Raw genomic sequence first — 23,669 nt, 5'->3', positions numbered from 1 at the left:
CTTCACTCAGACTTCTTGCATGTGTAAGGGTTATTGGTATGAACTCCAGACTTCATTGGAAGTTCTATCCATGCTGGTTTGCTACATCCAATCCTACAAACAATATAGAATAGACATATGAGACAGTCCAAAGTTCAAATGGTGCAATTTAAAAAAAAAATATGTATACTTGAAGAGTAAATGTTTTTATATTATTATGCGTATTGTTGTTTGTACTATTTATATCATTTCTATTTCTTTCTTGACTCTTGATTAGTTAGCACTGGTTTTACTATTTCATTTTTATCACTAAGAGGTCTTATAGGCACATTTTAGAATGAAGATGGCAAAAGTGGTGGGTTTTTTTTACTTTTTCTCCTAAATCTGGGTGAAGATAAACTAAATCTACTTTAAAATAATGGATATAAAATATATATAATTCAGGTACTTGTTTCAACATGATGTTGGTAAATTCAGATGAATTAGTTGTAAAATATTTGTATTGATGGGCATGCTGTTAACTCTCAGGGAGAATATGGAGGAGAATATAAAGGGTCTGGGGTTATTTAGTGCCTTTTGAAGAGGTCAAGTGAGGACGTTAGCTCAAGGACGCATTGCGCCATCTGCTGGTAATAGTTATTTAATTTCCAGAGAGGATATTTCAAATTGTAAGTGCAGTTCATTAAAAACACCAAACTGTAAGAGTTAGATATTTTTTATTGTTGACATAATCAGTTGCAATTCTCATTACTCAAACAGGATAATTTATTACTTTATATATCACACAAATTATTATCCTTGTTGTTATCCTTCAGAGGGTACTCAGCAAACAGAGTAAAGCACTGTGACCCAGAAGCCCACTGTAAATCATGTGTCTGATTTCTCATTGCCATATTTCTGTGCACTGAGCAAATATTTTCGATGATATATTCTATAGAAAGGAACTAAAGTTTTTAAAAGAAAGTTTTCAACCAGTTAATAGTGATGCAAACAGTATTGAACTTATCTTAAATACTACGTTCTTTCTGTTCCCATCGTCATTTGTCATACTTGCTCAATTAGTGAATTTTTAGCATATTTCCTTGCTAAAAGGGCTTTTATAGTTCTTCGGACATATTAGTTTGTTTGAATAGCCAGGATGGAAGCTTGGGTTTTGAACGTTCCATCTTTTTTTAAATGTTTTTATGGTGTACTTAATACAGTGTTTTGTCTTGTTTATTTTCATTGTAGATCTTCTAGAGGGGGAGACCTATAGACCCCATCAATGGAAAAGGTGAACATCTTTTTTTTTTTTTTACTATGTTGCAATTTGAAAAAATGTAAAGAGACACTCAGACTTAAAAATCATATATTTAAAATATGTTTAATATATATTACAAATAATACTGTAGGGCCTGATCTGGCAAACACATCTCCACCTGAATACCTTTATTCCATTGAAGTCAAAGGGGCTATTGGCCTGAGAAAAGTTAGTCAAGTGTGTAGTTTTTGAAGGAGGGGACCCTTACGTTGTTAAAACTGAAATAATTAAACATAAACAAATTTGCTTTTTGTTATCTATGCTGCTTGTTTAGTTTTTGCCTTTCTTTCAATTTAGACAAAGAAAAGAGACTAGTGAGTTTCACTTTTGTTCATAGTCATTTTCTAATCAATTTCGTTCTCAGGTTTTCATATAGTATGCTTCAATGTTTAGGTTGAGAACATCATAGGCAAATATATATATATATATATTAAATGAAAAAACCCACTAATATTTCTAGTTAATTTTTAAAACTTTGTAATATCTGAATTTTGGCCCAAATTTGACTGGAGAGTATATTTTAAAACACTTGCTTGTCACTCCCTTGTTAAGATACAGAGCACTGTTGGTCTGATAACGTTTGACTTCTAAAGTTTCTTGTTTACTGGAGTAAAAGTTACAAGACCTCTAAGGATGGACAGGTTTGACAAAAAGTATATAACCTGAATGAGATCAACCAGTCTCCCTGACTTTATGGATGAGTTTGGTTCTTTTATGGGTTTTATTCTGCCAACTCTAGAAAACTGTTTTCTCCTCTCTTCACACCCACCTTCTCCCCCCACCAAAAAAAACCCCAAAAAACCCGCACAAAAAAACAGGGGAAAACGGTTCTACACTCAATCGCTTATTGTGCTGCCTGACTGTTACAGTGTGGTAATGGTTATCTGATCTCTTTCTTGAAATGAAATAATGCCCTTCCCCCCACTCCAGCGTCTCCTGACATCGATCAGATAATAACTAGAACTGAACATTTGTGTCAGCAGAGCTTGGGGAGCAACTAGTTTGTCACTGAGGAATTTAACCAGATTAGTACTCTTATATGGATTATATTCGCTGTTACTAAAGCGCATAAAGGTCGTAATCCAATTTATACACATTACAGTAAGTATTAACTTTATTTGCTATTTTAAGTCTGCTAGTTGCACCATGTGTTTGTAAGAGGGTTAATACTGGTTCTGATGCAATCCAACAGACTACCAAAACACAAAATGTAAACACGTTTACAGCCCCCACGTCTCTTAGAAACTGACAACTACTAGTAAATTTCTGTCATTAGGCACTTAGGAGATACTTTTAAGTAACTGCTGCAGACAGATCCTCATTCAGTCCTAAGGATCACTCATTTGAAAAGACTCCTTACACTTATCTCTGTGTTTCATTAAGATACTTTTGTTAAAAAAATCACTCCTCGTTTTTTAACTCTCCTTCATTAATTTTGTCCCCAGACAAACTTTGTAAATGCGATTCCAGATTATTTTATGCCGGTTTTTGTGAAATTTGAAAAATGCTTCACAAAAGTTGAGGTTTGGGTTTTCTTAATTTCCTCTTTCTTCTCGCTCCTTGTAAAAACCAAAGATCCCTCTAAAATTCCCAGACAAACTCAAGCGGCTCTTTTTCGTCGTGCAGTGCCCGCTCCTCGTCCCCTGCTTTACTGCTGGGGGCTAGGGCTCTAGACATTGGTTACATTCCAGCAGTTTTAATCCGGTTTTTATTGTCAGACCTGAGTCGTTTACTCGGGGTTGGGTGGTGGGGTTTTTTCCTCCCCCTCGACCCTTCCTCCTTCCCCTCAGTAACCTGTTACTTTAAGTAATGCATTTGGGTTGTGATGGCAATGATCAGTCTGTGAGGGCGGCCGGAGGGGTTAGTGATTTAGTTACTGTGTTTGATTGGCTCTTTCTACCTCTCTCTCCACGCTCTCCCTCTTTTTCTCCCTCCCTCCTTTGCACAGTGTTATGTCTGTCTCAGTGTCAGGCTGGAGGTGTAGGGCGCATGCTCTAGTATCTCAGACCCAGCCGCTGCTGGAGCTGCTGCTGCTGGGGGCTCAGTTTAATAAGAGAGAGAGAGAAAGAGACAGGGGGAAAAAGAAAGAAAGAGAATGTCCGCCATCTACCCTCCTCTCCTGTGCGCACTCTCAGTCACAGCCGCTTCTTCATGAATTAGAGCTAAGGGGGTGGGGTGGGGGACAAAAGTACATACCCCAGCAAACCCCAGGGCCCCCAGGCATGGCCAGTTCGGTAAGTACATACAATCCCCCTCTCTCCCCTCCCTTTCCTCTCCTCCTTCTCCTCCTCCTCCTCCACCCTGCGCTGCCCAGACACCGTTTAGTGCTTCCAATTAGAGAAAGGTTGGTGTGTTGGGGATTTTTTTTTTTAAGTGTGTGGCTTTTTCCTCTCGCTCTCCCTCCCTCCCTCCCCTCCTCTCTTTGCAATTGCATGAAGCACACACACATCCAGAGAGAGAGAGAGAGAGCGAGCGAGCGAGAGACGGTGGAGGCGAATAATAACCCAGCCATATTTCTGCAGCAGCAGCAGCAGCAGCCAGGGGAGCAGTGAGTACAGTACAGGGGACTCTCAACGCAGGAGGCGCCGCTTAGGATGGTGCGTTCTCTCCGGCGTGGCTCTGACAGCCAGCAGCACCCCAGTAACTTTAACCCTTGTGCATGCATGTGTGTGTGCAGAACCAGCTCTTAGTGGCCCCCCACCTCGACCCCCTCGTTTTCTGCTGAGCCCTGTACCATCGCACTGTCAGCCGCTGGCCTTTTTATTTATGCATGGGGTGGGTTGTATTTTTGGTTTATTCCCCCCCCCCCACCCCCTCCCTGCACATCTTGCCTTGGTTTGTTTTTGTGTGTGGGTTGTTGTTTTTTTTTTTTTTTAATGTGATGCCCCTGCGATCTGGATTTAAATGCCTTGGAGTTTAGTCCCTGGCCACGGATATGCGGTTTCAGGAGCAATCCACATCCAAAGGAGACTTCTTTCTATTCTAAAGCATTACGGGGTCCCTTCCTTCCCCAACCTCCCCCTTTGCTTTGCCTTGGAAATACTGCCCTGCCCCGGGTTGGTGTGTGTCCATTGCGTTTGCGTTGGGGTTGCGGTTCTGTCTGCATTCCGTTACAAGCCGAGCCGATCGCTCCTTCGTCTTTCCCGTGGTGTGAATGCACGTTTCAGTGTCTGGGGTGGCTCCCCCCCTCCCTTGTGCTGTGGCTCTTTTCTTTGTGTATTTTGTTATTCGCGCTGCCCCTAAATGTGAGCGTGATCCTTCGCCTTCCTGCTGATTGTCGCCTCGGCCTCTCTCCCTCTCCAGTGTGCTGTTCAGGTGAAACTGGAGCTGGGGCACCGAGCCCAGGTTAGGAAGAAACCCACCGTGGAGGGGTTTACCCACGACTGGATGGTGTTTGTCAGAGGACCGGAGCACAGTAACATTCAGCACTTTGTGGAGAAAGTCGTCTTTCACTTGCATGAAAGCTTCCCTAGGCCAAAAAGAGGTAGGGCTCCAAAGCAAAGTGGCTTGATAAATATGGATTTCATGTGTTTGCGCAAGGGGAGAGAGAAACACTCGCCTTTCAAGTCTTGCTTTTCATGCATGCTCTGAGCGCTGGCAGGCGGCGGCGGCTGCAAAGAACTACAGCCGGGCTCCTTCTCGGCTTCTGGCGTCTCGGCAATCGTTGCATGCAAGGGACCATCAGGTGTACTGTATTTTTCTCTTTCGAAACGAGGACTCCTTAAGCCCTCTGGCTGAACTGGGGGTTAAGCAGCTGATGCATTTGTTGCATGTTCAGGTGGGGAAACAAAAGCAGCATTTGTGCTTTCTCTCGCCGTAAAGGGATTGGCATCTGGGCACTTTTTTTTTTTAATCAATGTGATTTATTTCTGCCTTTTCTGTTGTCTTGCAATGAGTCTAATCAATTGCTGCCGCAATGATCTTTTCATCTCTGCCGCCTGTGGCTGCGCATTGGGCAAAGCCTGCATTAGATCTTGTCTTCCATAGCATCCTCCTTCCTTATTTTACTTTGGAACGGTTTCAGAATCTCTCAGACCTTCCCCTGTAAATGGATAGTATAGAGTAGTATGTTTTGTGCTACATGTTGCATCCTGTTTCTAGACCTGCATTTCTCTTTAGTGTAGTAACTACATGGGCTGGAGGAAACTATCTGTATGTGTTGCTGATGAGTTTAATTATGGGTATAACTTTTTTGTATAGATTTGACTTCTGTTTTTACTGGTTATGCCACCTTTTGGGGTTTCTGTTTTGTTCTTGAGTTTGCATAATAATCAGCACCCATCTTTCTTATTTTCTAAATACTATAGGACTTTTTTTTTAATAAAGGGGAGATACTATTTGATTTCTGTTAATGGAGATGGAGAAATCTTTTTTTTTTTTCAGTTTTGATTCCTTTGCCCTTGAAGCTGCTGTCTGATTGTTTTAGTTGGATTAGTGGAGGTGTAGCAGTACAAATATAATAAGGTACTTTGTTTGTGTGCAGGTTTGTTTATCGAAGTAGACACAGTGGTTAGAAGTTATCTTCTATTTGATCTGTAATCTTTATTGGCATCTAGAACTCCTGCAGTTCCTTAGAACAACATCATAATAAATCCATTCTGCTTAGAGCTATGTAGGAATTATTGAACATACAGGGAGTGAATAAAGAGAGGAAGCAAACAGTGTGGAGTTTAGAGGTAGCAAAGCTCTTGTTTGATTAAACATGTATACTTGTGTTAATGCTTTTCACTTATCAAAGATCAAGCTATGAATTTCTTCTTTTTACTCTGAGTTGGTCTGATAGGGAGTCAATAGGAAATAGTATTTAGATTGCTGGGGTTCTTTTTCAGGATACAAACTAACAGTTCCCTTTCATCCATCATAGAATCTAATTTATATTCACATCCCTAAAACAATCATGCAGTGCACTATGTCAGGTCCTAACTATTGTACAAGACTGTGAATACAGTTTTCAGTGATTTTCATAATCTGTTATACTGTCAGCAAAATAATTCCCTGTAAGAACATGGATTTTTTTTCACAGTTTCCCATCTTCTTTCTTGTATTTATTACTGACAGATATGCACAAAAGGTCATTTATTTAAAGAAATATTAACTTGCAGAGGAAACTTGGTGAAGGAATGAGAACTGTGTAAGGAGTCTAAACAGTTCAGGTAACTTTGTCTAAATACCATGAACAGATTGTTATACCAAAATCAATGGTAGAAAGTACTTTTTGTATCTTAGAGCTATATCTATGCCATAGTGCCATCTATGCCTTCCTTCCCCATACTAATGACTTTCTGTCCAGCCTGAGGGAACGTGACTCTATAGCCCAGACGTAGGGATTGTTGCTAGGTGTGGTGTGGAGCTAGTTTAACAGTAATATATTTGTAGAGCTCTGCAAATGAAAGCTCTATGGTTGTTTTGTTGGGTGTGCTGGGCTGCTGAGTTACGTTATGCAGCTATTTAAACCATTGTTTTAAAGTTTTTGTTTTGGATTTTTATTTGTCTGTGTTTTCCATGATGTGACAAGTGCTGGGAAAAGTGCCAGTGTATATAGCACAGGAGAGGACTTGTCATATTGTAATTACACGACTCAGATTGTAAGAGACCATTCTCTGTTTATAGGGAACAGTTAGTTTAAAGTTCAGTCTATACTGAACATGTCTCACTTTGGGGTTCATTTTGATACATCAAAAATCTCCTACTCATTTCAGACCTTATAAGTCACAGTGTGGAAGATTAGTGTCATGCTGTCAAGGCTACTTTGTTTGTTTGTATGACCCAATATTTACTTTTTGTTGAAACCTTTAGAAAAGAGTCGTCTTATGTGTCCTTTTGTGATTTAGTGGATGGAAAAGTGTTGCTTCAATTTTTGTAATCTATGATGATGGATAAACCTTTTTGCAAAAAGTTATTTTGCCTTTTTGACCTTTATATATTAATAGTTTGATTTAACCAAAGATGATCTTTACCATGATATCCAAAATGTTTCATTGTACTGATTGGTTTCCAATCAGATGTCATGCACTTTATCACTGTCTTTAAAGTTGCAATCTTTTACTGATTATTTTGTGTAAGATAATTAGGCCTGGCAGAATTTTTTTCTCTTTGTATAATTTTGATGGGTATCCTGGATGTATGTATGTTTGTGGGAGGTTTTTAAAGCATTTTTACATTTTTTTAAAATGGATTTAACTTTTCTGTTGCATAGGATTTTGAGAGAGTCAGACAATATTTAATGAAACTAGATACTAAGATTCAAAAAGTTAAGACTCTGTGATCATTAAAACACAAATGTCAAAATATCAACATAAATATCCTTAAATTAATCTCTACATTCTTAAGCAATATTTTTCTTTCTTTGTGCTCTAAATTTCAACTATTATTGATGAGGGGAAAATGTTTCATCAGTCTATGTGTAGTGAAATCATGTTTATTGATATTTACAGATAAAACACCTAATTGTTCCAAGCCTAAACATAATTTATCAAACAGAAACATTTGATCACTTGTCACACAAATCGAGTGCTGGGATTAGGAGGAGGGGAGTAAGAGTACAGTACAAATCAAAGCAACATGGCATTACATTGGCTTGTTGTAACATTTGTTAGTTTTTGATACATGATATTAATGAATCTGGATGAAAATGGCTGCTTTAAAAGGTATGGTGGTAGCTAGAACCAAAAATTAAACTCACTAAGACTGTTTGCAGAGTTGTCATATGGTTTTGAGAATAATAATTGGATATGCTGTCATCGGTTTCATTTGGTTTATAATGTGTTGTTACTACTAGGTCATTTTTACTTATTGCAGTTTAATTTGGAGCACTAACAAAAGGAATATCTTTATAAAGAGAACTTTTCTGAAACTAAAGTTGCTCTACTGAAAAGGGCATGTTTACATGAACATCTTACGATAGGGTAAACTATCAAACTCTGTGTACAACTCTATTACTGCATATTGCTTTTTGTCACTTTGACTTCATTGGCGATATTACAATTAGTAAGGGTTGGCCAGCTTACAAAAATGAAGGTGCATGCAGGTTGTATGTACTTAACCTACATTCTTTTAATGGGAGCTGCATGTACAAAATAGAGGGATGTGTGTATCCCGAACTTATACTAGTTTAATGTGAAGCTCTAGCTACGAGCATAATGTAGTTGTGTTTGGTTGGTTTGTTTTTAACATTCCATGGGATCATTCTAGCTTATTTTTCATACCTTCTTTCTCTCAATTTCCCTCCTTTAGCCTTGACTTCTTTGCTGTCCTTTCTCACACACACACACACACTGCTATTGGGGCTAGAATGCCTTTTCTGCAGTTGCTGCCATTTACAACAGTCTGGCTACCCCCTCCACCTCAAAAGTGTGCCTTCTCCATTTTTAATCAAATCTCCCTTTAAAACCTAACTTGCCAGTAACTTTTCTTCCTTTGTTATTGATCTTATGATTGAATGATATTTTATTGTACAATGAATTATGCTGTCACTTTCAATGACTTGGTCTCCATACTGCTTTCTGTTTAATGGCTTGATCCTACCCCTTTACTCATATGAGTAGTCTCATTGAAAACAATGGACTACTTGTGTGATTAGGGATGGTAAACTCAAATCCAGACTTAGTGTTTTGGGATATAATTTTCATGAAATAGGCTTTTAAAATAGTGGCATTATTACTTCAATGTAAATATGTAATAACGCAAATAAATACAATTATTTGTTCTTGGATCATTTATACTTCAAGAACTTATCTTTTGAACCTATCTTTTGAAATAATTTGGAGCTACCATGTAATGTGCAAAACTTATTGATTTCTCACAAAACACACAATGCTTCTTTCTTCATGTGAATGGGAAGATGCTTGTTAAATTGAAGGCACAATATTTAAAAGAATGTCAATGGAATTTAATGTTCTCACAGGCTAAGTTTCCTTTTGCTATATAAATATCAAGATTACCTATAAAGGAGAAGCTATTGATCCTCTGATCATATTAGATAGATGACTTTATTTCTATTACACCAAATGATTTATGAAGACTTTAATATTTTTTTCTCTTGCATCATTGGTTCACTTACATGGCAGTTGGTCATTTTTCTATTCTTGGTTTGCTGTACTTCAGTTGGCTAAGAGAAAAGATATACTGAGTGCTTCAGTTGTGTTGTATAAGAGTACAGTTTAGAAACAGCATATTAGTAGTAGCATAAATCTAATGGTCCTGTATGTTAATGACAATTGGGTAGCACAGGTCCATTGTAACAGAAAATCTGTTATTTTTCAGGCAATGCCCTTTTATCTTATAGCTAGGATTTTTTATTAACTAATGGTGTATTTTTGTTTTGTCAGAGAGAAACTGTATTAACTGATTTTTTTTTCATTTGGTTGAGGGGGAGAGATGCGCATTCTTGTTGATTGTGTGGAGTCTGAGGCTTCTTGCATGTGGGAATATTTCATGTTGTGAATGATAGCTGTTCACTTTGCTGTGTATGGAAAGATGAAAGCAATATTACTTTAAAATATATGAAAGTATTAATTATAGGAAGGTGATTGAAAGAGATAGTGGTCTACATATATGGAGGATCTGCTTAAAAGTATGGTGAACTTACTGCCCATAGCTGTGATAACACAGAAGCAGTGCGGTGCATTGTAAATAATCCATCTAGAACATTTATGTTTTCCCAGCTTTGCTTGATTATGTCAAGGTATCAATTAGTTTTGTGTAAAACTGTCTTATTGTATACTTACTTAATTAGCATGCGTTCTTGAACAAAGGTTCCATTGTAGTGAAAGCTTTCCTTCCATTTTATGCCATGTTTTTTCCTGTTTTATTTCCCCAGCCCCGATAAGCAGCTGTTTAAATGAACAGTCACCTTAAGAGAGTCACTGTGACTGATCATGAGGAGGTTTTATGTTCTGATTGTGTTTTTTTTCTTACAGAACTAAATTCTACAGTCCTTATTTCATACTTGGGCAAAAATCCCATTGATTTTAAAGGGAGCTTTGCCTCAGTAAAGACTACAGTATTTGACCCACAATGAGATAAGGATCTTTCAGAATTGGAAATGTGGGACTAAAGACTAATCTTTGAGATGTAGGGCATGCTGGGTGTTTCTTATGGAACTGGCTGCTGTGCATGTCTGCACAAACATAGTAGCTGACTTCAGTTCAGTTCAACAAGTCACGGTATGTGGTGAGACATGCTGCACAACTGAAATCCAGTCTGGCCCTAAACCCTCTGTCTACAATAATGTGGCTGTAGATTTTCTGTCCCAAATTACATTAGAATTGTTCCTCAATTTATATGTGAGTTAAAAAAAAGAAACCCCTGGAGGCAGTATGTTTTTGTGTAAAACTAAATGTCAGGTTGATCATCATACAGTACTTTAAAAATATAACTAATGTTACCTGTGTTACTAATGCTACCTTGAATTAGTAAAACTAAAACTTTTTTTTTTTTTCAAATTTCAGTTCATGCTGCTTGATTTTTTACCCTTCACTTAATATGCATGGGGAAATACACTGGTTTAGCGTCACTTGCTTGTGCTTGGATTCCTTTGCTCACAGAAATTGCATTGGTTTATCTAAATCAGTTTCTAAATTGATATAGTCAGATCAGTGCAATTTCAGTGTGTAGACCACACCTTATATGCTATGGTAAGCAATGTTTATGTTGCAGTTAAAAGAAATGTTTGAATTTAAACAAAACTGGCTACATTGTTATTGTAATCTTTCATCAAAGCACATCTAGCACTACATTTTGCTACACTCTTGAATGATCTAGGTTTTGGCCTTTAAAAATGCTTGAATTTTTAAATCCTTAAATTCAGTATTCTAAAACATCACCATAAATATGTATAAAATAGAAAAACAGTCAAAATAACTTAGTGGAGTAAATGCAATGCTGTTGAAAATGCAGAAATTGGTTCTTGTTACTAGCTGTGTTTTTGGGGGGCAAGGGAGCTCATATAACTTATACTATGAACTATTTGGGTCTCTTTGCCCCTCCCACTCTGAGCTGGGTACCTGCATGTATTGGCTACAATGCAGAGTAATACTGTACTAAGGAGTTTGGCTGGCTGCTATGTTTTCCAGAAATGTTAAAACTTGAAAGGTAGAGGCACGGTGTCTTCTCCATTCCTTCCCCTCCCCCCAATCCCTTATTTTCATTGTTTTTATCTTTTGGGGATTAAAAAATCAGGGATCTGCTCCTGCTTGTTTTAAAATTAGTGATAGAACACCTGTTGATTTAAAGGAGCAAATTCCTAGTGACCTTAGTAACTTGACTGGGAGTAGGAATAGATCCTTATTTGCTGTACTAGTACATGGAATCTGGCTTCTATTTACCTTGTGTACTAGTACAAGCAGAGAATTGACCGCTAGTTTCTTCAGTATGTAGCAGGGCTCCTTCTACTTGTAGCTGTAAATTGTTGCTGCCTCTTTTCACCATAAAACTAAACTGACCCCATCAAATGTGTTGGAGGTTTTTATAATTTTCAAAGGAGAGATTTCTTTCTGTCTCGCTCTTCTAAAATGAGATGCTGGTAAAACATCAGGCTTCTTCTCCTCAAGGCAGATGTTACTCTTCTATCAGCAGAACAGTTACAGCATCAGCAACTGAACTGGCCACCAATGCATTTCAACTATAGTTCGAAAGGACCAGCTCTAGTGCCAGGAGGGCAATTCAGTTTTTGTCTCACCAGAAAATCTTGAGGTTAAAAATCATTAACACACTTCCACTTTCATGACATAACTGCATAATGTTCAGAATACAAAAGTGTCTAAAATGTGTCTTGTAATGCCATCTAACACATCAAAAGAGTGTATCATAGTCTTTTGGAAATTTATAATGGAGTTTCATAGAATACTGCATTAAATTTACCCTATTTCTTGCTTATAGTCAATTATAATTACATCTTCTTCTTTTGTGGTATATTTAAGTCAAAACCGGACAACTATTTTTGTAAAGAGCCATTTTCAGTTCTTCGGCATTGTCACTTCAGGCTAAGTTTTCATATTCCACAGCAATGTCCAAGTTTTCCTTAAGTACACAGTCCATTAAGCTTTTAGCTGCAGGATTGAATATTGTATTTCTTTGTTGTTGGTACAAACTGAAATGGAACATCAATCGATAAACTATACCTGATCAGAATGTAGTATGCTCTGCGTCAGGTAACATAGACGTTTCCATCTAGCAGAAATAACTGGTGCCTTTGGCAGCAACAAACTGGCTCGATAATAACAAATTTATGTTAAACTGTGGAACTTGAACTGAAATAAAGAAACTTAAATATAAAACTTAAATGTGCCCCTTGTTCTTAGATTTGCTTAAGATGTATCAATTACTAATTTTGTCTGCAGTTCCTCAGTGCAAGTCATATTAAAGATTAAGTTCTGGTTGTAATATTGTGGAGTGTGGCTTGCGTGAGCTTTTGGCATGATTTCCTTGTGCTATGTTTTTTTTTTTTTCTCCACATAGAATGTTCCATTGAGATTAGATGTTTATTCAAAGAGATTGGACACCAGGATATGGCATATTTCTGCTCTACAGTTAATCTGATGCCAGTCAAAATTGCTGGTGATAAAACCCAGTTCAATATAGATACACAGCTGACATTTCTTAAAAAGTTGGCTAACGATACTTTTATCATGTAAGTTTTGGGGACATCTTGCTTATTCATTTCATACCAAGTAATCTCAAGTGGAAATGTGTTGTACCTGCTGACAATTTCTGCGTGAATACAATATTTCTGGTCTCTTTTAAAAAATCATCTTGAAAGCTGATTTAAAAAAAAAAAATTTTTTTTGAAAGCTGGAGGGAAAATGGACTGAACTTGAAGTAGTAGTATGATACATGAGACAGTGGGCATACTACACCTCATTTGCTTTAAAGGGGTGCAAAATACTCGGGTTCATCACGCGAGTTTGACTTCTTTAAGCTTATGAAAACAATTTATCAGAATTGTAAAAATCCTTTGAGAATTAAATTCTTTAGTGTTCACGCACGAGGATTCATTATATCATTAATGATGTGGTATTTTTTTGTTTGTTCATTTGTTTGATTTTTTTGCTGTGTGGTCTCCAGCCTTAAGGGAAAAAATACTAGATGTTGAAAAAAAAAAAAAATCTCACAATGCAGAAGCTGACTAATGCCATATATAACTAGGTAGTCTGAACTCAAAATAATGTCTTGTGTGGCATTTAATTTCTTTTCTCTGCATCAGCTCATTTCAGTCTTTAAATATTGGTCAGTGTTATCACTTGGGACTTGTATTAAGCCTAAATCAGTTCACTGGCACAGTCATGTGCAAGAAGATTTTTTTTTTCTAGGTGCTGGGACAGTTAGAATAAAAAGTGTGCTGTCTCTCATCTTAGTGGAATTTCTGGACAAAGTCTGACAGGAGTTAAACTTGTACCTCTAACAAGAAAGAAATTGCTCAATAGTCATAGCAAAATAAAATGTCTTGGACATGACTGAGTGGATGAAGAAAACACAAACTTGTATGCAAAGTGTGAATTCAAAATGTATTAGGGAGGTGCTAAGTTTTGACTATATGCATTTTTCAAATTTAAAGAAGTTAGTACATATGTACATCAGTAGATATATATTTAGTTTCTGTACAACCATTTTTATCTTCTCTCTGTAATTCAGAGAGATGTAGAACACAGAGAAATGAAAATATGTATAGGTGGTTTTTAAGTCTTCACTACATTTAAAAAAGTGTGGTTCTAGTTTGTAAAACATTAATTGGGTTCTTGTTGAATATATTGTAAAACCATTTCCTAATGTATTCATGTTGTAATTGTGTCTGTTTCACTATACTATGCATTGTGACTAAATAAAGGATGAGGAGGAGGATGGAAATGTGGTTTATATGATTACCTGAATTTGTATGTGGGCATCAATTTGACAAGTTTTGTCATATTTCTGTCACAATTCTACATATGTCATAAAGGTTATAGGATATAGTACAGTAATTTCAAAAGGCATGATGTAGGCTTCAGAGTATTGAAAATTCTGAGGCTTGATTGATTTGATTTAATGTAATGTAATGCCAAAAAATCATTTAACCTGATTTGGTGACCTAATTTTTTAGTGCGTTTAGACAATAGGACTATATTTACTACCAATTAGTAATTTCAGTAATGTTTGTAATATGATGTCACTTCCCCATGTAGTCCTAATACTTAACTATTTTTGTTACTTGCCAACAAAGGGCTGCATCTTACTATTGGTCTTAAAATAATTCCCCACTGATTTCACTAAAGAGTTCAGATATGTTTCGTTGAATTTCCTAGTGAAATCTGGGTGGTTGGTGGAAGTGTTCTGTTTTAAAATCAATAGCATGCTGTGGCCCTAAATGTTTTTTAACTTCCACAATTTCAGGTAAGTGATTGACAGGTATATAATGAAAACTATTCTGAGCCATTGGAGCATATGAATTGACTTATTTTTCTTACTCTCTAATTTTATACAAGGAAGCAACCTTTATACAGTGTGAGTTGACTTTATAGTCTCACAGTTATAAGAATAGAGCAGCGAGACAAGTGTGTTGATTTTCAAATTATTATGAGGGTAGACACATACAGGAGAAAACACCAGCTTTATTACATGCAAGAAGTGCAAAATTGAACAAAAGACATCTTTGTTGCTTAGTAGTGGATAGATATTGCCATTCATTGTTAAGATACTGAACAGCTTGTATTAAGCCTAAATACATAGTTTGCGTCTGCTGATACAAGGGCTGGCAAAAAATCTTAGTTCAGTCACTGAGGCAGTTAACTATTATGCTCTTGTTTTGAGCAGAAGTCGTAGGAGCACATTTGTGTATGTGTGAAACAAGGGCTGAAAGACAAGGTGGTCTGTGTTTGTAGACTTGTAAAGAAAACCAAGTCATCTTTCTATGCTCGTGGGAATATCTGACTTTAGCTCTCATGTGCTTACTCAGGAGGGCAAATGATCCAAAAAGAATAATCTTGAAATTGATTAGGGAGAAAAACTACTTGGCACTGTGGGTTGGAGGCCAGCAAATATGATGTTTTCATTGAGTGCATGGGAAACAGGACCAGCTCAGAATTTAAAGAAATCATTCATTACTCCAGGAAAAAAAAGACGCTTCCTTTAAGCGCTTTATCCCATAGAGTTGTGTTTTAGGAATTTGAAGTAATTATTTTTAAAACCATGCAGACTTGTTGAAGTCATTTTGAGATTTGTTATTGGACCTGATTTTTAAAGGTAACTTCAAATGTTTTATCCCAGATTGCTGCATATTAAAAATAGCTATTGTAGCGAAGCATTTGGCAAGGCCCTTTACAGAATGCTTTCACCATAAATGAAACAGTAACATGTTGTATAGAAAACCGTTGTCAGTTCTGTAATATTTGTTGCTCTTTATTTCTTTTCCATAAAGTATTTAAAACTCTTACATAATCTTTGCACCCCATGTCACTCTTACAGCATTGTTGTTTTCAGTGGGTGACTTTGTTTGCCTGGTACTTAATACCTTTTTTAAGTATGCACAGCAGTGACTCAAAATGATTTAATGTTAAGAACGTTGGTACTGGGCAATATGTACTTGTACAAAAGGGAAAGTATATTGAAGCAAATACAGTGACATTAGAGCGCCTCTGTTTAATAAGGTTTTTAAAAACCAGACTTTTATGAAACCTAACATCAGCAGAATTACTTCTAAAATGTTTTCTTTAACATTTGTGTAGAAAATGGGAAAAGTAGTTTATTTTTTAAGGCATAACATGCCCCTATGGTGTTGGCAAGCCTGCTTGTGGGAGAACTAGAAAATGAAGTGTATTAGAAACTGACTATAAGTGGAAAGTAACACATGTTGTTTTCAGTATCTGAGCTGAACCTGATACAAAGATAAATAGTGAAGTGGAAACTAGACTTAAAAATTCTTTTAGCTTAATAGAAATGTTCCTTGTAGCACAGAGAAGAGAGTGTTACATTTTTCATAGTCGTCGTCGTCGTCGTGTCCCCCCCCCCGTCCCCCCCCCCCCATTCTAGTATCTAATTGACAGTCTCCCTTTGCACACTCAAATTGGAGGTTTTCTCTGATGTTGAGAATCTGCATATGGGGTGTGTCTGGATGCCACACTGTGCATTGTCTCCCTACTGATCACATGTGGATTTTGTTTAAAAGTTAGTACAGCTTGATGACTCGCACTCATCACCACCAATCAACACCGCCTTGATTGGGGCTCTAGGGCACTACCAGGTGAAAAAAGAATCTTTGGCAGCATGTATCTCTTAGAACCGTTATCTGCAAATGAATTGGGGTGGAAGTGGGAGAAGACAATTTCTGAGATCCTGGAAGCTAAATCCTGCAAGGGGAGCTTTGGTTGTTGTGCTTTGTGCTTGAAAACTAAAAATGTAGGAATGCAGATTCATGCTTTGCCTATCTTGAATCTAGTGCTAGAAATAATGCACTTGGTCCATGCCATTTACTTCATGACAAATTACCGATAGCCTTTGGTCATCTCAAAATAGCTAGTGATAGGAATTTAAAACAATTTACAATTTGTCCAGTAATAACTGTTTCATTCCTGGAAGACATGTATATACCTTTGAATGAAAACATTACTTGTCACTTGTGAGCCAGAAAGGCTTGTTTTCTTTCTTTGGTTTTAGTTATTTTTATTAAAGAAGCAATATTATTTTGAAAGAGTTTCCAGCAAGTTTTTTATTCCCTCTGCAGCCCCACCCCAGTGTAGCTAACATTCAGAATGTTGAATTGTCTTGTTATATGTTAAGGTTCACTACTCGACTATAATTACTACTGCTGTTTTTAAAGCTGAGCTGGGGTTTGTCAGACACCCCTGTTTTTCCTATGTCATAAAACTACCTGCAAGATTAGAAGTTGTTTAAGCATTTTTGGTAGCTAAAGTATAAGAGAATCACTTTGGCTGGTTGTTAAGCTTATGCTTACTCTTTTCTTTAACCATTCTTTTATTTCAATGAGTGTCAATTTCAATTTCATACAGACTCCTTTTATATTTCGCAAGACTTCAGGAGTGAGATTTCTGGGCCCACTGAAGTCAATAGGAGTTCTACCAGGTTTTCAAAATGGATTCAGGATTTCATCCTAGTTCTGGAAATGCAGAGTCTGATCCTACAAACACTTACCACTGTGACTACTCACAGTAGGAAGTACTATGCCCTGAAGCATGTATTACCAGGATTGGGATAATAGATAATAAATACACTGAAAGGAATAACCAGTTTAACATCCTGTTGTTTATCCCAAGTACAGTGTTTTGTTTTGTTTTTGTCTTATTCCTTAATCTATAAATTATTTTTTTTCATGTAGTTTTCAGCTTGAGTAGGGTCCTTCTTTGGTTTGGAAATATGCAGACAAAATATATTTTAAAATTTGTTCTCTCATAAATTTTGAGAATGATTCTGCGCTGTCATGCTAGCCTCTTTTCCCAACAAATTTCCTTTGGTGTAGAGCTGCTGGTTTATTTTAGCCTCCAATATTTATTTAGCATTACTCATTTTTAAAAAATCATTACCTGTTTTTAATATTAAAGAAACTGCATACAACTACCTGTTGCATAGTAAAATTTTGTATGCATAAAAATTCTTTTATGTCTCTAAATAACCATAAAAAAACACACCATCCAATGCTCTTAAATGCCTTTGACAACCTTGAGTAAATACACTAAACAGACTGGTCAGTTACTCCAGAACAAATCAAGTAATCCAACAACATAAAGAAAACAAAGTAATCAACTTCCCACTCACCACTGCTACCGACTCCCAACACCCTTCACCTAACGGGCAGGAAAGAATATATTGTTACTTTCATTATCCATCACTAGTGCTATACAAAATCTCAGTATAAATGAGAGCATCCTTATTAAAAAACCTGGGCCGATTCTGCTCTTACACCAGTATAAACTTGGAGTAAGTCCACTGAAGTTTGGGCTAAATACTGTGATGCTGAACCTGGAGTCACACAAGCAACCCCTTAATGGAGCTCTACATGCACGTATGGTCTCAGTCCTGCAAATGTTTTCCAGTGGCGGTCTGTTAGTAATAAAGCTATAGAAGCAGAGGCCAAAACTTTCAAATTTGGGTGCTGACCTGGAGGCACCCAAATTTGAAAGTATCAACTAGTCTTTTAAGAATGTAAATTGGATTCCTATTAACATCCCCCCTCCCAAACACACACACACGCACAGTATAGAATAGCAGTGATTTTGCAGTGTTCTGTGTTGATGCAAACAAAAACTTGCAGTAGTATTGAATTGTGATCTGGCTTCATTTTTGTACTAACTTATTGTAAGTATGATGTAGAAATGGCAATGCTTTAGGAAACCTAAAAAGCTTGCATTAAAATTTATAACACTGATTGTTACACTTTATTATGTATTACAAGCTTTTTGGGAGTAAATGTCTGGTCATTGCATACTGGAAAAAGTTTGGTTTTCACATATGGGACTCTTCTGTAGACAAAGTAAATGACTCTGGAGACCATACGTGAGAATAAAAGTTAATACTTGACAAAAATTAGACTGTCAAATAGACTGGCTATGGAATAATTTTGTTTTCATTATCCATTCCATTGGCTAGCAATTAAATAGAAATGATCTAGTTTCTGTGGAACAGTACTGCATTAGATCACTTCCTTGAGTTTTTGGTATTTTAGTTAAAGGCAGAGTTAAACAGCTGCTGTAGATTCTGCTAATTCCATAACAAAAGAAATAGTTTAATTTTACTAGGTTTGTATACTATTTCTAGTTTTCAGAGAGGTGTTCCTTTCTGTTAATATTTGAACTGCAAATTTGCTGAAATTATAATACCATAATCTATATGTGGATATAAACTTGGAATGCAGAGGTACAGAACTGTTTGTTCTTTAGTATATTTCAAATATTACTTATTTCAAATTATATCTGAACTTATGCTTAATTTTTGTAAATAAGTTAAATCTGGGAAGTTGTCAATTTGTATGTCTAGACAACTGGTTATTTTAAGCCTTGTTTTAGTTGTTTCCTTTATGGCCTATATTGCAGCCTAGATAAAACACTAATTCCTTGATTGAAAACTAAGTTAGTCTTTGTTCCTTAAATGTAATCTTTCCCTGTGTGTGTGCCCACAATACACCATTAAAATCTTAAAATCAAATTATATATCAAACATATCTATTTTAGCACAATATTATTGTTTTCATGCCTATTGTGGTAAGTTTAGAACAACAAAAGACTTTATTTTTTGGCTTGAACAAGATGTGATTTTGGAATCTCCTGCTGTGATTAGATCAGTGTGTTTGCCTCAAGGCTTCAGTCATTTAATCTAACCTCAGACTCTACTTAAAATTTTTGGCATATTCTCTGTTTGAAAATAGTATTATTTATAAATGAAGACTGGGATTTGTATCCTTGCATAAAAAACATTGAAGCAAATTAGTGGTGTTTAAGACAGTCATGCAATCAGGCAGTGAAGATATGTTTTCAGTGGCTTGTTTTCTTTCAAACAACAAAAACTCAGTCATTTTCTCTCACGTATTTTTTATTAATCTAAAATAATCGGTCTCTAAATTTCAATGATAAACCAGTTCCACCCATAAAGCTAATATGAGAGCACAAAGACTTATTGCAAATTAAGGTCACAATGAGTTCTATAAGACTTTCCAGACATAGCCAGCTGTACATTTATTATAGTTTTTGTAACACTTTTCTAGTCAAACTAAGTCAAGAATGGTAGACTCCAGATAAAGCATGTAAAAGCCTAGCTAATCCTGAGATGAGTTTCTTCAAAAGTTCCACAAGAGAATAAAATCAGTAAAATGTATGGATTAAATGTTACTGTTTCCATTTACAAAAACCTCAAAATGAATGACAGAAGTGAATCTCCAGGTTTTGTCTGTTTAAAAAAAATAATTAAGGATTCTACTATGGGGGCATTAATCTTAGAAAGTTAGCATTAGCTTTATTTGGCAGCTGTATTAGCACTTCAGGGTGTGTGTATGTGTTTGGGGGGAATTATTCACTCAAGAAACAAATGGTGGGCAAGTATTTGAACTCGTACTTTTGGGATAAATAGAATATTAACAACAATGTGAACACAACTGTTTAACTGGATTATAAATTGATAGCACATCCAACTTTTTTTTTAGCGGAGGGGGTAATTTTGTAAGAAGTTTGGGATAGGAAAAGAGACCAAATCAGAGTGTGTAGTGTATGGGTTTTGGTTTTTTTTAATTAATTGAAAACTAGCAGGGTTTTAAAGGCTTTTGGATTTCTCTTTAATCCTTTAAACTAACATGGGTTATGCTACTCTGATAACATCTGTCTTGATTGGCAGGGTGGATTTCTCTTCTATGGAGAAGTAGATAATTATGCCTCAATTTGTTCAAATATGTATCTTTCATGAATACATGGACACTTAGGGGAAAAAGCATTTTTAGTGTTTATATAGAAGGATTAAAATGCTGGCCACCTGCTTTTATCTCTGAAATGCATTATACACCTACCAGACATTGTGGTGGCATTGCTGAAGTAATCTTTGTTTCCTTTACATAAGATAAGAATGTAAGACCATAAGACTGGCCATACAGGGCCAGATTAGTGGACCATCTAGCCCAGTATCCTGTCTTCCAACAGCAGGAAAGTCCACCAGAAATCTGGGAAGATAATGATTAAAATATAAATCCTCGTGGATACCTGCTACATCTGACTTTCACTGTATTTATTTTGGAGACATCGGATTATTTCTTTTTTGTTACAAGTAGCAACCAGGAGGACAATAACTGAAAGAATAGAGAGGGGAGGAGAGCTTTTTTTCCTTTAATGATATATTTTCTTTATGCACTTCACAGGACTTTGTATATAGTTTCAATATTTCTCTCTCTGTATTTATATACAGAATCTTTGGTTTTTCATACAAATTTGGAAGAGAGGGATACTTAAGTAGAAAAATGTGCTTCCAAACACACACAAAATGACAGAGATTCAGAAGCAGGTGGACTACCTCAACCACTTTTATTCCCAATCTTTGAAATTGACTACATTTCAAATTGACTGATGCTTTAATTTTTTCTCAAATTCCTGGTGGTAATCTGTCCTTGTATTTTGTTTTATTTCTTATCACCACGTTCTAAAATTAGCTTTTATTTAATGGTTATGACATAAGGTAACAAGTTTGTAAGAGTTGGATAAAAGCAGTCATTTACTCTAGCTGATATTAATGTATCTAAGCAGCTAGACAACATTTCAGCCCTATTAAGATGCAGCAAGGTAAGCTGGTCTAGTAAAGTAGAGAACTTTTTCCATAAAAGCAAATTTGCATTTTTTTTATCTGATTAAAGTGAGACAAAAGTAGGGGGGAAATATGATGTATTGATTTTAACATTGTGAGCAAAAGAAAAGCCAAATTACTTTTGCTTCAAACATAATAGCCCCAGTGTCAAGATTGTGGTTTATTTCTGTTTGTATGTGTAGGAATTAGAATGTTTTATCTTCCCTGTGTCTGTTGAAGTTCTTTAGCAGTGCCCCAAGACAAGTACTGGAGGATGGCTTTGAAGCCCTGCAGGCAAGCTGGGATATCAAAGGGCTACAGGAATTCAGCAGTAATTGTTTTATGGCTTGCCAGAAATCAGACCTATTTGTATAGGTAGCACACAAAATAGCTGTGATTTGACAATTTGGTGCCATTTATATCCGCCATAAAAGAGAAAAGAAAAAGTTAAAGGGTATTTTGGAAACAGGAACTAAGCTGTAAATGCAAATTGCTTCACCGTTTTCTCAAAGGAACAGAAAGGAAGCAGGGTTTAGGACGTTTTTTTATTGAAGCTAAGTTAACAAGGATCCTGTCTGCTCTAAGGATATTTAATACTGTACTCACACTGTGAAATTGCACATTTGTTTGTTCCTTTAGAACAAAATTATCATAGCCCAAAGTGTACTAATAACTAAAATAATCTATTTTGAAAGTCAGAATGGGAAATACCTGCTGCTATGTTGGTATATGTGGTAGATGATCTGAATGTTCTCCCTTCAGTTTAAGAATCACTAGGAATTCTGCATTTGTCATAGAATTTCAACAAGATGCCTTTCAGGTGATTTCAAAGAGTTTAATAATTTATATTTGTGACTAACTTGTGATTAAACTTTCACATTTGCACATTTATGGAATATTTTTGCAATCATTCAGGTAAGGGACTCATTCTAGTCATCTTGAAAATGCATTGGTTCTCCACAGTGTAGTTTGTAGATATTGTATTGCACTTTGTAGGCACTCTTGAGTGCTCTACTAAGCCTATGGTGACCATAACTCATTTGAATTTGCCATGCTTTTCAGCTAGTTGTGCTGGATATTCTGAACATGAAAAATAGGTTGTGTGATCATGCTAGTCCCAGGAATGAATTAGAGGAGAAGTGGTCTCTGGGATGCTGGATCAGGTGCTTATGGCAATAACAGCAATGTTGACATTCGCATCATTGAAAAATGATTCTAGAGAAAGAATTGAAATGGCTGTGGCGTGAGTCACAGAAAGGAAAAAGCCATGGGCAGATCTGGTTATGTGTTAAAAGTGGGGGTGGAACAATCAGATGTTGCAAGTGTGGAAAACTGCTACGGTCAGCAAGGATGTTGATGATTTTAAATCCAGGATGGAAAGCTTTGAATCATTTATTTGCATTACATGAGAACCTAGATGCCCAAGATCAGCACCTCACTGTGCTAAATAGTGTACATACCATACATCTAGTAATAGTCCCTGCTCCAAAGACAAAATAGACTGGACAGAGGGCAGGAGACAGGACATATTATGCCAACTTTACAGATGGAGATCTGAGTCACACAGAAATGACTTGCCTAAAGTTCAACAAGAAGTCTGTGAAAAAGCCAGGAACTGAACCCCAATATCCTGATTGCTAATCCAGTGCCTTAACCATAAGGTCATTTTTCCTTTCCAGTCCAAACTTTTCCCCCTTAAATTTGGACGCACACATGTTTTTAATAGATTAGAGAGTTCTGACTTCTCTGCCTTTGCTAATATCTTACTAACCATCTAATGGATATTATTGAGATGAGTCTGAGCTCTAGGGTTGGGGTTTTTCAGAGGGGCCTAATGGAGTTGAGAGTCCAGCTCCTATTGACTTCAGTAGGAGTTGAGCACCTAATTCCTTTTAGGCTTCTTTGAAAATCTCTGCTTAAAACACAACTAAACATCTGATTCAAACATCAAAGATCCAGTCAAAGAAACTTGTTTTGTTGTGGCTTCATCTCATGAGATTCTAACATCTACAGCTTCATAATCTCTAACGTTCTGACAATTTACCTCACATGGAAACAGACTCAGAGAGTATATTGTCTGTTTATCCCAAACTATTTAATTCATTGATTTGGTTGTATTCTACATCACTGTTTCAGTATTTCATATTTGGAA

The 23,669-nt window shown here is 36.5% G+C and overlaps 1 protein-coding gene across 3 annotated transcripts in view; it reads left to right on the top strand.

Moving 5' to 3' along the window:
- Positions 1 to 3,258: 3,258 nt before the first annotated feature.
- Positions 3,259 to 23,669, top strand: part of MLLT3 (MLLT3 super elongation complex subunit) — a 203,838-nt gene continuing 183,427 nt past the window's right edge. Inside the window, exons 1-3 of one of the 3 annotated variants that reach the window (XM_067553148.1) lie at positions 3,259 to 3,513; positions 3,802 to 3,876; positions 4,583 to 4,763. In XM_067553148.1, coding sequence (XP_067409249.1) covers positions 3,874 to 3,876; positions 4,583 to 4,763 — 184 coding nt within the window. In that variant the 5' untranslated portion in view covers positions 3,259 to 3,513; positions 3,802 to 3,873. The remainder of the gene's footprint in view (positions 3,514 to 3,801; positions 3,877 to 4,582; positions 4,764 to 23,669) is intronic. The other 2 variants (XM_067553146.1, XM_067553147.1) reach the window with 2 other exon arrangements.

The sequence above is a fragment of the Emydura macquarii genome, unplaced genomic scaffold, assembly GCF_026122565.2.
Source record: "Emydura macquarii macquarii isolate MOO-44397 ecotype Brisbane River unplaced genomic scaffold, CSIRO-AGI_Emac_v2 contig_1451, whole genome shotgun sequence".
Classification (NCBI taxonomy): domain Eukaryota; kingdom Metazoa; phylum Chordata; order Testudines; family Chelidae; genus Emydura; species Emydura macquarii.
Note: the sequence above shows the minus strand (reverse complement) of the source record. Positions and strands in the feature narration are given on the sequence as shown.